The sequence below is a fragment of the Chrysochloris asiatica genome, unplaced genomic scaffold, assembly GCF_000296735.1.
Source record: "Chrysochloris asiatica unplaced genomic scaffold, ChrAsi1.0 scaffold00055, whole genome shotgun sequence".
In the NCBI taxonomy this organism is placed as follows: Eukaryota; Metazoa; Chordata; class Mammalia; order Afrosoricida; family Chrysochloridae; genus Chrysochloris; species Chrysochloris asiatica.
Window position 1 is genome coordinate 7,231,237 of NW_006408573.1, and position 15,570 is coordinate 7,246,806.

The window sequence follows — 15,570 nt, forward strand, 5'->3', positions numbered from 1 at the left end:
ACAGCAGGGAGGTCATACACATGGGGGCTCTTTCCCTCCTTCTAGCCCCTCGGGACAACGGACTTCTAAGCAAACGTTTTGCAGAGGGCAGCAGCTGGGCAGTCACTGGTCAACACTGACCTTTAACAAGTGGCCCTGGCTGTGTGGCCTGCATGTGACATAGGGCACGCTCCCTTGCACACACAGCTAGCTGGGCTTCTATGCTCTGCTCTCGAAAGTGTAAGGGCAGAAGGAAGCTTCCAGGTGGGCACAGGGCTGTGTGAGCAGCAAGCGTTCACCTGTGACCTGCCAGCCCTCAGTCCTTTGCAGCCAGCTGACGGTGGTAAGGAACACACACCCAGGTTCCAAGAGCCAGTGCTGCCACTTGGGAGGGAGTGAAGGTGGAGACAGGGTCTTCCTAAGAAGTGGAGGCTGCTGGACTTTCGAGAGGAGCAAACCTAAGGGAGGGGCCGGGAGCTGTAAGGACTGTGCAGAGGTGAACAACTCTCCAGACAGCTGGGGACTCACGGGACATCATGATCCTTCTTGTCTGCTCCTATCTCAGGTTCTGAGCACCCCAGACCCTACTCCCAGTGGGGTTCATCCTGACATCAGTACCACCAGTGTTGGGGGTGAAGGAGGGAGGAGACAGGAGACCTAAAGAGCACTTGTTGGGGGAAGAAAGAGCTTGAAGAAGCAAAGTGCAGTCAGACAGAGAGGTGAAGTAATAGGACACGTGGAGGTGAGGGTCTCTTGGGAGGAGAGTTTTCAGCACAAGTTATCAGAAGAGACCTGGAGCTATATCCCTCTGGAGACCTGGGGCTTGCAGAGATGTGGACTAGCCTTGGTCCATGGAGAAAACTCAGCCTCCACTCTTCATTAGAATTAGCCTTTCCTTTCTCATGGCCTTTGCTGCCCAGTCAGGAGAACCACCTGATTGGTTGGAAGATGCCCTCCTTCCCAAAGCCTGTCTGCCCACACCTTGGCCAGACCCCAGCACCCAGGCCCAGGCAGGCGGCTGGGACTCTGGTACCACCTCAGAGAAGGGAGTGATTCCTTCCATCAAGTGGGCAAGTTCAGACACACAATAACCTTTAGTGATAGGTGGAGGAAAACAACAAAAAAGACCCAACGTTTTGTCTTCTCCACACACTCCTGGCCTTCCCCTCAGACTGCCTCCTACAGTATTAGACTGGGCTCAAGCCTCCCCTCTGGGGATCCCAGCACAGACGTGGGGGTGGGGGGCTGTGCTCAGCCTCTGACACACACCATGAGACCCCTGCCTGAGAAGAGGAACCCCCAGAATACAAGAGGGAGGGAGTCCCACGTCTCTGCAGGTGCTGGCGTCTTTGAGGCTGCCTCCCTTGTTCTGCTTTTGATAGGCACTAGGGGAAAGACAAAAAGAAGGGAAACCCAAACCCAGTCCATCCTGGCCAAAGCCTCTTATCACTGAGTGAGGCCCCTGGGGACCTGGGGAGGAGGTGGCAAGGGAGAGAGGGTTATGCACCACTGGCTCTAGAATGCAGGGTGGGCAGGCTGGGCTCTCAAGGCAGCCAGGTTTGTGGGGACAGCTCAGATTCTTCCTGCACTAGCTTCACCAGGGCAGTTCTGGGTCGGAGGCAGACCTTTACCTGTTTTCTCTACATTCATGGTGCCACCAGCTTCCGGGGCCTCCCGGTCCCGTCTGGGGGCCAGCGCCTGCCTCTTCAGGAGCTTCTCTTCTTTGGTCCCCTGACTCTTGCTCTTGCACCCCTTGTCCTGCAGGCCTTGCTGCCAAGAAACAACCAGAATCCTCACATGAAGGGACTGTAGTGGGGAGGAGACTCTGGGGTCTAAAGATGGTCCACTGGGGACCCGTGTCCCTCACATTATGGATGGGGACTGTGAGGCCAAAAGTTTGGAAGGAAATGTGCCCCCATCTTCAGAGAGTCAGTGGCAGTGCAAGCTCCTGGTGGCCCTTGGCGGCTGGCTCTCTGTACCAGCTAAGGTTCTCGGGCACGCAGAAATCCTCAAGTGATGCTCATGGCTGTCCCAGTGAGCTCTGTGGAGTGTGAGTCACCAGAGCAGCGGCCGGCTCGGCTCCAGGCCCACAAGCACCATTATTCACGGGCAACTGTCCAGCCTCCCCACCCCCTGACCCACGCACACATGAACCTCAGGGCAACTTCACACATGCTGTCAGCTGCCACCACCCCCGCCTTCCCCATTTCTAGGTGGCACTGGCCTACAACTGCCGAGGACAATGCAGCGGAAGTCCACCCAAATCTAGGAAGGGCCATAGATCAGACCTCTCCTCACCTTGGCTTTCGGGAGAGAAGGGATGAAAGCAAAGGAGGGAGAGGCAGACCTAACAGTGGGCATGCAGGGAGAACAGGGACAGGGCTAGAAAGAAGTGCTTCCTCCAGGGAAAATAGCCTACAGTTCACACAGAAAGAGATCCAAAGCAAGCAATGGAACCACATGAAAAGTGTGATCCCATTTGAGAATCACAAAAATAAAACAGCCACAGAGAAAAATCTGGAGACAGTGGGTCCCTCGGGGAGGTTGGGATGGTGGTGACGTGGCTAAGAGTAGAAACAGACACTCTACAGGCTTTTTTAAAAACAATCACTTAAAGGGATGTAGGAAGAAGGCAAAGGAGGCCTTTACATATCATTTGACATTGCATCTAAACTTTTTAGTGTTTGAACTTATTAACCTTATAAAGACCTACAGTTTGTTGTTTTGTTTTTTTCAATGTCAACAGAGGTTATGTAGGCAAAGCTAGGGCACACAGGTTTTTGTGGGTCTTTGTGCCTTCTAGATTCAAAACAAAAAGGCAAGTGGTTAAGTTGAAAAAAAAAAAAAACTCAAGAGTGTAGAATCCCGAGGGCCTGGCGGTGACATCAGCCCCTGCCTCAGGGGCTGTGTGTCTGCGGGCAAGTTAGTACCCTCCCTGAAGCTTCATTCTCCGGTTCTTAAATTAGAAATGATAATAGCAGCACCTGCCTCAGAGAGCAAGCACCAGCATACCTGAGGTAATTTAAGCAAAGCATTCAGAAAGTGCCGGACACATAGTTGTCAAATGCCATTCAGCTGATTCCAAGTCATATGACAGAGTAAACTTGCCCTATAGGGTTTCCTAGACTGGAATCTTTATAGAAGCAGATCACTAGGTCCTTTTACTCTCAGAGTCACTGGGTGGGTTTCAACAGCTAACCTTCCGGTTATCAGTTGGGTGCCACCACAGTGAGAACTTGATATAAGAAGCTGATCACTAAATTAAGGAGTTGCAGAAACACAATGACTAAGTATGCAGTCACTAGTCAAAGGGTCAGCTGTTTGGATAATCCACTACCATACAGATTACTGTTGTGGTTGTTATGTTGTAAGTGCTGCTGAGTCGGTTCCGACCCATAGCAACCCTCTATAGCGTTTCTGAGGAGCAGCTGGTGAGCTTGAACCGCCGACCTTGCAGTTCAAACGGCTTTGCATTCTGGCTCATTAACCCACAGTGCCACACCAGGATTCCACCATACAGATGACAGCCAGGAAAATCCTACGGGGCAGTTCTCTGTCACATGAGATCGCTATGAGTCAAAATTGATTCGACACCACCTCACAATCACAATACCATATTATTTCTGTAATCTTTCATTTTTTTATTTTTCATCTTTATAATCAGAAAAACCAATGAAGAGAGCGAAAAAGACAAGAAAGACAACAGTCCTGTTCTCCTTGAGGAGGGAGGGTGGTGAGAACATCTGTCCTATCAGGAAAATTCCCACTGACTTTCTTCTGTCCCACCCTTCCACCAACTGCCACTGTACCTCGAGCAGGCTTGGTGGTGGCTGCAATGGCAGCAGCTGGAAGTTTCCATTTGCAGACCAGAGCAAAGGTTATGCTATTTCTGGCCTGCCAGCCAAGCCACACAGGAAGGGCAAACACGCTCCACGGGGCTAGGGGAGTTGGGGTGTTGGGAATTTCTGCAGGGCCTCCACAAGGAGCTTCTCAGATTTTAACTCTTGATGGGATGCTGAGGGTCACCAATCCTAGCAGACCCCCTTCACTGTACTCTGGAACAAGGGTCACGACCCTAATTCGGCCCCACAGCTATGCCCCTGAATGGCTATAGGCATGACTCTGCTTTGCTGAAGACACAAGTATAGAAACTGTGCAAAGATCTGCTGACCCCACAGCTTGGCTGCAACCACAACTCAGTGCCCCATAATCAAAACTCAAAACAGAAATGTCGCCTCCTCCCAATTTAACCAGCACTGGCTCCAGTTGGTGGGTTGGTTTCTAGTTTAACTCTTCTCTCGCCAGACCTGCTCTTCTCGCTGGCCTTACAGATTTTAAAAAAAAGGACTGTCTGGTTTGGTTTTAAACCACACCAACTGGGCTGCGAAACACCTTTTGGCCCTGAAGCAACAACAACTTCTGGCCTACATCAGAGCAGGTGCTGGGGTCACACACTGCGGCCCAAAGCCCGGAGGCTTTTGTTGCACTAAGGAGGACAGGCTCAAAGGATACACATGTGCTCCTAACTCTTGACCCCTGACCTCTGTCTGTACATGTACCTTTAACACACTTTGCAGACCTGGATGTGGACGGCAGGAGAATGTGAGGGAACATGCCCACACTTTCTGGGGCGTGGGGCCTGGGTGAGACATCCCCCAGATCACTCTGCTACCTGCCCTGGCACTTACCTACGGCCCAGCCACAGTTTGCATTTGTGCATTTCTCGATTATCTAATTACTTTCTAGAGCCTCCTATAGAATGTCAGGTTCTTTGCTGTGTGGGTTCATGTGCTGGACTGCAAAGTTGATTTGAACTGCAAGGCTGGACGTTCAAGCTCCCCAGCAGCAACTCACAAACCCTACACAGGTTTGCTATGAGTCAAACTGAATAGATGGCACTTAACAACAACAACAACTGTATCCCAGCACTGAGCATAGCACGTGGTACACAAAAACCACTTCATAAATGTCTGCTGAATCAACGAATGAATTGAAAATGTGCAGAGACTCTGACCGAGCTATTTTTGTTTTAGAACATTGTTGTTGTTGTTAAGTACCTTGGAATCAGTTCTGACTAATAACGACCCTGTATAGGGTTTCCAAGGAGCGATCGGTGAGCTTGAACCACCGACCTTATGGTTCAAACCAACTTTGCAGTCCAGAGCAATAACCCACACCAGGAATCCCTGCAAACACTCAGAGCTGTGGTTGTGTCAGTGCACAGATGTTTATTTAAGGGGCTCCTGGTGTGGTGCTGTAGAATCAGCACTGGGTAGCTAATCGTAAGGTCAGCCGATCTTCTGAAATCCTATACGGGGTCACTATGATTCGGAATTAACTCGATGAAACTTAACTACAGTAACATTACAATTACAAACAATGCAGAAAATTGGTTAGATTTTTATAGTAAATCCTGCAGTAGAATGTCATGCAATTGCTTACAATCACCAGGCAGGTCTCTACAAATTGACATACATGAAAAGATCACCAAGTTTTACTGCCAAGGGAAAGAACTCATCACAGAATAGTACATAATGATGGATCATAAAAATTGAACAAATAAATATAATTAGGTGGTTGTATAGGAATGAAAAAGGTCTGAATAGAAAAAACACCAAACTCTTACAATTAGATGCTTCAGAGATTAGACTACAGGAGGCAATCCACAACTAGGTTTCGCATCTTTTCCATTGTGAATTCTTTATACAGTATGCTATAAAGCTAGTCACATTTCATGGTTCAGATCCCAGCTTGCTGTGTGACCAGTAGCAAGTTACTTAACCTCTCTGAGCCTCATCTATAGCTTAACTGTCTTGAGCCTGGTAGGAAGGTAGATCTTGCATGGAGAGCCACAGTACTAGAAAGTGTTCTTAACAACAAGCATGCTGTGGTTAAGTGCCGTCAAGCCATTTCCATCTCATAGCAACCCTGTATAGGAATTCTGAGGCTGTAAACCTTTTCAGGAGCAGAAAGCCTCATCTTTCCCTTGTGGAGTGACTGTTGCCTCAAACTGCCAACCTTGTGGTTGGCAGTTCAGTCCTTATTGTACAGAGCCACTGTGCCCCCCATTCAACAAACAGTAGCTACAATAACTGTCAAAGGACCCTAGGGGCACAGTGGTGTTAAGCATTGGACTGCTAACTACAAGGCTAACGGCTCAAACCCACCAGCTGCTCTATGATAGAAAGATGTAGCCGGTTGCTCCCATAAAAAATTACAATTCTGGAACAATATACACTGTTCTATGAGTCAGAATCAACTTAACAGCAGTGGATTTACTTTTTATTAATGTCTTCACTAAAGCATCATTTCTACAAACAATATTCTATGTGTATTTTCTACTATGTACACAAGAGCTTCAAAAAGTTAGTGGAAAAAGTCCCCATCTTTTAATGCCATTTTCTCACAAACTTTTGAAGCCCCCTCATATACACATGTTATTGTTGTTAAATGCCATTGAGTCAGTTCTGACGCATAGTGACCCTGTATAGGGTACTGGAGGTTGTAAATCTTTGCAAGAACAGAAAGCCTCATCTTTTGCCCATGGAGCAGCTGGTGGGCTCAAACTGCTGACCTTGTGGTTTGCAGTCCCATTATTCTACAAGAGCCACGGACTATGTAAAGTTTGTCTTTTTCAAGTCACTTGGTGATTTCTGACTAACCTTGGATTCTCACTTAAAATGGGGGAATATAAATGATTCCCCCACAGATTCAAGACCACATGCCCAAGTAAAACGAACAGACTCCAAACCCAGCCAGTGTCCCTAATACCGTCCTATCGAAGGTTCCACACTCCCTCCTTTCATCTCAGCCAGGGTGTGGCTGAGAAACTGCTGTCATCTCCAGTGAGATTTTCCTCCAGATAACTTCATAAAGCAAATTGCTCCATCCATGCAGGCTCCCGGCGGATGTGCTTTGGGAGCTTGGCAAAGAGGCACGAGGCTCCCCAGAGGGACCCAGCAACTAGACCATTGGACCATGAGGGCCAAGGCACACTGTGGTTGGACCCCTGCGTGTTTCACATAGTCCCAGGGCTTACCTGCACGGCCAGGTAGAGCCTGCGGGGGCTTCGAGGGCCAGCCCAGTCCACGCTGAGGGCTCGGCACTGAGCTAGGGAAGGTCGAGCAGCACTTCGGATACTGGCGTCCTCCTCACTGCCGGCCAGGGTATCTTTTCCACGCCCTGTTCCAGGACGGAGAATAAGGTGAGACACTTGGACTGCCTGACTGGACCACTGGTCAGGGCCATGGCTGAGCTCAACTTTCACCAGCCCCTCTCCCGGAGACTGGCCCACATGCCCTCCCACACGCCTGCAGAGAAGGGAAGGTTGGGCTATGCCTGTGCTCCCTTCTTACCTAAAGATTCCCTGCAGAAGGGTTCTCCTCACCCCCACTGAGGTTCAGGGCCTGGCACATTAACCCTTTGGAGGCACAATGGTTAAGCACTCAGCTGCTAACCAAACGTTGGTGGTTTGAACCTACCCAACAGCTCTGAAGGAGGAAAACCTGGCAGTTGGCTTCCGTAAAGGTTACAGCCTAGAATATCCTCTGGTTACATTTCTACTCTGCCACATGGGGTCGCTAAGAGTCAGAACCAACGGAACGTTTTCTAACACCAGAAAGCAGCTGAGGGAGTCCCTGCCAGGCTGTCTGAGCAAAGCTTTAAGGAGGCCCGCTGCCTCCGCTTTATTTCCCAGGTTGCCTCTAGGTGGCGATTTCTCCCGTTTTTCTACAGCTGACTAGGTGGCCGGGTCCCTGCAGTTCTCCAAAAGCATATTCAGGACCAGCTGAAGCACACACTCAGACACACTGCCTCCTTCACCCAGAGGTGGGGGGAGGGGGATGCTGACTGTGCATCAGTGCCCCCCAACCCTGCTCTCCCCCTGCACTGCGGGCACAGCCCAGTCTGTGGGGCTGAGTGGTATGCAGAGGGGGCTCACTCTGGGATACACTTCGGGAGTCACCACCCTGAGATGCAATATAATCCTAAATGCAAGAGCCTAGGCCAAGCGCCAAGCAGGCCTCATCATCATCCCTGACCCTGGGTTTCTTCATCAGTAAAATGGTGACAGGAACTAACGTCACAGCCCTGAGGTGAGAATTAAATGAATGAGAGGCAAGAAGTGCTCACACAGAGCCAGGCACACAGCAAGTGCCCATAACCACATGAGAGGCTTTCTCCTGGTTGACAGGTAAGGAACCAGGAGCCCCAAAGGGTTTATAATGGGACCAGGGTCACACACAGCCAGAATTCAAATCCCATGTGTGAAGTGACCCTCGGGACTGACAGGAGTGGTGGGATCAGAGGGACCCAATGAATCAATTCTGACTCTTTGTATTATTGTCTCCAAGGAGCGGCTGCTGGGTTTGAACCACCAACCTTGTGGTTAGCTCTACAGTGTCACACCAAGACGCCCAGAGGGGCCCAGAGGCAGTGACACCGTGAGCCTCTCCACAGTGACAGGCACTAGGCGTGGCATTTCACACACAGAATCTCACTTAACCCTTGTCTTGAATTTTTTCAGTGGCTAAAAGTCATGATTCTCATAAAACTCGTTCTACATGAATACACACAAAAAAACTGCAAGGAACGATGTAAAATGTTCCTTGAATTTTAGTGGATTTTTTTTCCTTCTTTATATTTTTAAAAATTTCCAAGAGAATATGATTTTGATTTTTTAAATTTGTTTGGTTAGTTTGTTTTTTTACCAAAAAGAGAAAACTCATCCAGATTACATGTGTAATTCAGAGGACAACCTTCGGGGTAGAAACCAAAGTCAGCCTCTTGTAGACAACACTCGTTATCTGACCCAAAGCTTAAGTAAGCTTCCCCACCCTCAGTCCCTCCCTTACTGTCCAAGCCCCTGCAGAGAGGCTGAAGGGTATCCCGCCTGTCCTGAGAGCTCAAATGAGACAGGCAGGAACAGAAGGCGTCCCCTTCTGTTCCTCAAGGGGGTTGACCCTTTTGGTCTGGAGGGACCCTGCCAGCTCAGACAAACTGGGAGTGAACGTTTTCTTCCAGGTAGGTTAGGGGCGATAGACAGAAAACTCCTGAGGGCACCTTGCCTGGACACCCCTTGCTCCTCCCACACTTCCCAGCCAGTTCATGAGAAGGGTCCTGGGCAGCTCCCCAGCCCCACAATCCTGCCCCCACCTGGAATCAGAGGAGCCCTTCACATCTTGACATTTCTTTGTGATACCACAGGACATGACCCAGAAAGGGGAGCCGGCATGACAGCTCCCCTGGGGACACGGTAGGAGTCTAGACTCTAGGACCACCTCCTCACTGCCCACCTGCTGTCTGGACCTCTGCGGAAGCCACCCCGCTGGTCCCTAAGCCCGAGCACATGGCACCCTAGCCCCACCAGGACACGCTCCTGAACCATCCACTGGGTGAACTTAAGCGGGATCAAGTGTCAGTGCCCGGCAGGGCGCTGCGGCAGTCTCTTCACTTACCTTGTTTACAAGCCGTGTGGATGCCGGAGGGAGACCCCCCCCCTGAGCTCTGGGGCCAAGGGTGACGGGGGACAGAGTTGATGCCAAGCTGGCTGAGCCAGAGAGAGAGTGGCAGTCGGGGATGTTTCTTCCCCTGCTCTACAGACTGTGTTAAAGTTTAACTCTGGTGGCTTCCAAGCGTTCTCCTTACAGACAGGGGCGCCCGCCCCAAGGTGCCCAGAGATTGACAGTCTGCTCCACACCCGGGTGTGCGGCCTGCCTGTTACCCTATAATTACCTGACAGCTCTGACTGAGTTTAGGAACCGGCGAGAAACCTCAGTCTCATCTCTGGTATCTGAAGGAAGGAAAGGAAATAAAGAGGCATTTTAAAAATGCGGACTCACCAGTTCTCAACCTCCCTGGGCCGGTGTGTGGGAAAGGGCGGGCAGCCGGGCTGGCTGGGGCGGGGCGGGCCATCCCCTGCTCAGGCTCCTGGGCCCGGCCCACTCTCCACAGGCCCCGCAGCGAGGGCGTGGCTCCCAGGTTCCACGTCCTGCGAGATGGGACCATGGCCCGAGGCTCAGCAGCCTCCTCTGGGCACTGGGTAACCTAGGGAGAAAATAAGGGAGACAAGGGTGATGAATGCTGGCCAGGCAGGCCACCTGGAAGGTCACCTATGACCCAGAACAACAGGCAGAAAAACACCAAGGACGTGGGCACAAATGGTTAAGTACTTGGCAACTATCTGAATGACTGAGTTCACACACAGGTACCTCAGAAGAAAGACCTGGCAATCTTCTTCTAAAAAGTCAGCCCCTGAAAACCCCATGTACGTAGTTCTACTCTGACACACACGGGATGGATATGAGTCAGAATCAACTGGACAGCAACGGTTTGAGTTTTTTTGTTTGTTACTAAGTACAAGGGGCACCAAAGAGGCAAGAAGCCCGTCATATGCGTCTGCAACCCACCGTGGAAACTCCCAGTCTCAGCCCTGCCACCCTGAGCCTGCACATTTCATGCTAGTCACAGCCCCAGATGGAAGAAACACAAATTGACAGGATCTTCAGAAATCTCTTTTCCCCAAAACAATAATAGCATTTTCTGATTGCATCTGTTGTTTTTTAACACTTAACAGTGTCATCAAGTCGGTTCAGACTCATAGCGACCCTGTATAGGGTTTTCCAGGAAGCAACTGATGAGTTTGAATCGCTGACCTTGTGGTTCAAGCAACTTTTCAGTCCAGGAGTGAATAACCCCTAAGCTTCAAGCTCTTCTTTGTTCAAGCAGCTAAGCAGCTACTGCTCCAAATATCAGCATTTCATGAGTAGGAGCTCAGATAGTGGTCAGCGATGGTTCCATCTGCTCAGTTCCTAAATTAGGTATGTATGAATATATATCAAATTCTCTCCAAGTCAGATCAGTAATGCATTCAACCAGATCTGACTGTGTCTGCAACATGGCAGGCACTGCACTAGGTGTTGGGTTGCAAAGATTCATTCATTCTCCATTTAAAATTATTCATCAAGTGCCTACTATGTGCCAGGGGTTCTCTTTGATCAAATGAGGCCTGGTCCTTCAAAGCTGCCGGTCAGCTGGGAGATACACAAACCTTCACAATCTGGATGAGATGCAGGTGAGGCTGAAGGTATCCATACAGGTGAGCTGTATGGAAATGGGGGGCAGAGTAGGGAGCACTGGTTGGGTAAAGAAAACCCATAGGTTCCTTATGAAATGAGCAAACAAGCAGAAAAGAGTTTGAGCCTTCACTGCAGTCTTTATTGAGCAGCAGATGGAAACCATTCGCTGTTCCAAGGGAGAAAGATGAAGCTTTCTACTCCCATACAGATTTATAGCCTCAGAAATCCTATATAGGGTCGCTATGAATCAGAACCGACTCCATGGCATATAACCACTACCAGTTGTGCAAAGCAGCCTCGAGAGCATTTAGGGTGGCGCTATAGGATAAGCACTGGACTGCTAACTGCAAGGTTGGTGGTTCAAACCCCCCAGCCGCTCCTTGGAAACCCTATACGGGATCGGGATCGCTAATGAGTTGAAACCGACTCAACAGCACTTAAGCTACAATCTTACTCTTCCACTTACAGCGATGCTATTTACAGAAGGGAAGTTAGCTAGAGGGGGCAATATGGAGTTTGCTTTTAGTCTGAAACTTGAGTCTGAGGCAGCGAAGGGCCTTTTCAGTGAAACCCCCTGGGCTGGTGACCACTTTCCCCACTTCACACTGCACATGGCTCATTCTCTACCAAGCAGTGGTGATGTTGTAAGCTGCCGTCAAGTTTGGCCCCGGAATTTATGGAGACCAGGTACAACGGAGTGAAACGCTGCCCACTGCTGGGCCACCCCCACGATCCGTTGTGGACGAGACCCTTAGGATCCATAAGATTTTCAATGACTGATTTTCAGAAGCAAATCACTTGTCTTTCTTCCCAGTCTGTCTTAGTGGGGAAGCGCCTCCTAAACCTGTTCAGTACCATAGCAACACTGAAGACAGGTGGTGGCGTGCTCTAGATGAATTGGCTGGGAATCAAACTCCCAACTCCCATATGGAAGGTGAGAATTCTACCACTAAACCACCAGTTTTCTACCAAGCACTAAAGGCCTGCTCCCTAAGGGAGGGACCTTATCGATTCATCTTTGCAGCTCCCACAGTCTCCACCCTGTTTGCATCCACACCAAACACCCTGCAGTGGCTTGCTGAGTGAATGCCCTAAAAGGCGCTCAGGCTGGAGGTCTCACAGCTGGGAGGCTACTGAGGGTCTTGACTGTGTGCAAGAGAGGCATCCAGGAAAGAGTAGGGCTCACTCCCAGGGTGGGGAAGGTCATAACAGCCCCGAGAAAGCTGGTTGGGGAAGTGGCAGAGACACACATGTAGAGTCCTTGAAATTGATTGGAAAAGAGAATGGGAGAAAGAATGCTAGTTCCCAGTGAACCAGGCCACAGGGGCATCAGAGTGGAAGGAAACGAAAACAGGCAGAGTGCCCCGGGGGTCTCTTTAAGAGTATGGATGGAACAGGGCAGAGGGCAGACACAGGAAGGCTCAAGACTGGGGTGGGACTAGAGGAAACAGCTGATCCCCTCTCTTGGGAGGTCTGGCTAACATGGGAGAATCAAAAGAACCAAATCCACAGCCATCGAGTAGATTCTGGCTCATAGCAAGTCTATATGGGGTTTCGAGGCTGTAAATCCTTAAGAGAGCAGAAAGACTCCTCTTTTTCCTGTGGAATGGCAGATGGATTCAAATTACTGACCTTGTGGTTAGCAGCCCAACGCATAGCCCACTATGCCAGCAGGGCTCAGTGTGGTTTTTAAAATGAGAGGGATTTGAGTATGTTGGATTGTTGTTAAGTGCCATCAAGTCGGTTCCGACCCATAGTAACCCTGTATAGGGTTTCCGAGGAGCTGCTGGTGAGCTTGAACCGCTGTGTCGTTCAAATAGCTTTGCAGTCTGGGCATTAACCCAAAGCGTCACATCAAACAGAGTAAAAAATTATGAAAGCATGTAGAGGGGAAGACAGTAGAGGGCAGGGTGGGAGGCATGAAGACCTGATGTCCAGGGTTTGCATAGCTCAGTCCTGGTAGAAGGCCAGATTCCTGGTGAGGAGCTGACAACCTGAAGGAGGAGGCTCTTGGGTGCAATGTCACCCAGAAGGGGAAGGAGGGTAGGCAGAGGCAAATCAAATCTAGATGAACCAGTGTGGAGAAGAAACCATGGGGAGCCAGCAAATGTCCTCTTCTCCAGGCCACTTGGCACAGAACTAGGCAAACAACCAATCTGTGGACCAGCTACCCAAAGGGCAAGGAAGGAGAGAGACAGCTCCACCTGCATGCTGAGTTGCTGGAAGGTGAGGTGTTACAAGGCAGTACTGGTCGACTCCACAGCAGAGAGACACTGGAAGGAAGGAAATCATCTAGGCCTGAGGGGCAGGGGCAGGAGGAGATAATATTTCTGTCGCTTTCAGAAAGGGAAGGTAGCCAGGAAGATGTCAGGAAGAAAGAGGAAGGGTGTGTACAAGATCCCAAAGAGGAAAAAGCAGCTGAATTTAGCAGCTGAAGGGGCATGGAGGGGTCAAGAGTATCAAGGAATCTCACTCAAATAAGCCACAGTTCAGAGCCCAGAAAGAGGCACCCTCTCTCCCCTCACTTGGGTGGGCATTCCACAGTCCACCTGGCATCTGGGGCCCCTACCATTGGGGTGGGGGTGGGGGTTTACATGGAGGAGTGGTTGTAATTAAAAGCTGGTTCAGAATCTGGCTCTGCCACTTACTAGATGTGACTTAGCCTCTCTCTGCTTCATTATCCCCATCTGTAAAATGGGAAGAACTCCACCTTTTAAGGTTGGTGTAAAGATTAGATCTTGCACGTATAACGTGTTCAGAACAATATACAAGGAGTTCCAAAATGCGATTTTTCAGAGAGCTCCTTGCATTGGTGGGTGAATGCAGAGAATACAGGCTTAAGTCAGCCCTCAGAGCTACAGAGTCATTTCAATGATTAAGGGACAGATTTTGTAACTGTCATGGAACCCTGCTGGTGAGGGTTAGTTCCCCTGGGAGTGAGCAGGTCAGGAGGATTGTACCGGGATGGGAGCTCTCCTGCACAGCACACACATCTGGGTTTTCCAGAACAACCAGAATTTTACAATTCTCTGCTCCCTTGTGTCCTGAGTCCCTTAAGTCCAATCACTGCAAATACAGGGCCCCATTCTGAGGCTGCATTCCCAACAAATGACTCTCAGCTGGTCAAGAAGACCGCAAATGTATCAAGGGCATGGGGAATCCCCTGGGCAAGGTTGGGTGCTCACAAAGCCTCAGGCAGAGGGAAAGCCGGGGTCCAAAAAGGACCAGGGGTGGTCACAACCCTTAACCTTGAGACAAAAGTGTTCCGGGTGGCTGCAAATGGCATTTGAGAATTTAAATACAGCTTACTGTTTACAATCTCCCAGGACCAGGCCTGAGTTCGGCTCTAACTCGCAATTAGGGACTACAGGAGGTAGCTTCTGGGCTTGCCCACCCTGCTGGGACTCCCAGCCTGCAGCTGTCAACGACCCCGATTCCCCATTGCACAGAAACTAGGGGCTAGCCCACCCCACCCCGGCCCGGCCCTGCCAGCGGAAAAGCGAATAGCCCAGTGGACATGGTGGGAGGACCCGAAACTGCAGCCTTCAAGGGAAGGAGGCGGCGCTGACAGCTGGCTCCCGGTAGGGTCCGCACTCTCCAGAGCCAAGAAAACGGAACGCGGGTCGCGAGGCTGCACGGATCCAAGCGGACGTGCTTCCCGCGCCCAGCGAGGAGCACAGTCCTCGGCTCAGGCTCCCTGGCGCCGAGAGCGGTCAGGAACCACGCGAGACTCGATCTCTAATGTCGGGCCCTTCCCGTGCCCCCAACGGGCCCAGACACTGGGGTCCTGTGGTCAGTGCCAACCCGGACACGACACCACAAATGGCCGGCTGGCTGAAGCCGAAGAGCCTAGCCCGCCCGGGCCCCCGACTCACCCGCCTGGCAGAGGCAGAATCCCGGGGTAGCCGCAGCACCGGGGGCTCGGCTGGACCCCGCCCGCTGGCGAGAGGCAGGTCCACGCCGCCTCCACCTCCTCCTCCTCCGCCCGCCCTGCTCCGCCCCGCTCCCGCCCCTCCCTCACACTTTCCACAGGAAATGATTAACACGGGCCGCGGCGCGTTCCCATGACAACCGGCTCCGACCCCGGCTCGGGGGGTGGGGGAAAGCTGGCGGCGTGCTAGTGCGCATTTACGCCCACGCGCCGGAACGGAGCACGCGCCCATGCACATCCACACGCGGGATCTCCGGGTCTCCCACTCACCCCGTGACCTCATGCAACCTACCCCGTCGTCTCTACCGCCTTCTGCGTCCTGTGCACACATTCCTTTACACAGCTCACACGTTCACGCACATTCTGGTACACGCGTTCTCACACTACTACACGTGCTTTCTCACATTCACTGTACTTAATATGTTGTTGTTTAAGTGTTGGGTGCCGGACTCATAGCGACCCATTATAGTTTCTAAGGAGCAGCTGGTGGATTTAAACCACCAACCTTGAGGTTCAAACCAACCTTGCAATCCAGCGTTTATCTTACAGCGTCACACCAGAACTCCGCATGAATGTATTCACAGT

At 50.9% G+C, this 15,570-nt stretch overlaps 1 protein-coding gene across 1 annotated transcript in view; it reads right to left on the reverse strand.

The window, feature by feature from the left end:
• Positions 1–15,098, reverse strand: part of KIFC3 (kinesin family member C3) — a 39,482-nt gene extending 24,384 nt beyond the window's left edge. The window contains exons 1-3 of the mRNA XM_006863566.1: positions 14,930–15,098; positions 9,819–10,023; positions 7,019–7,161 (exon numbers count right to left, since the gene is read on the reverse strand). Of these exons, the coding sequence (XP_006863628.1) occupies positions 7,019–7,161; positions 9,819–9,984 (309 nt within the window). The 5' untranslated portion in view covers positions 9,985–10,023; positions 14,930–15,098. The remainder of the gene's footprint in view (positions 1–7,018; positions 7,162–9,818; positions 10,024–14,929) is intronic.
• Between the last annotated feature and the right edge of the window lie 472 nt (positions 15,099–15,570).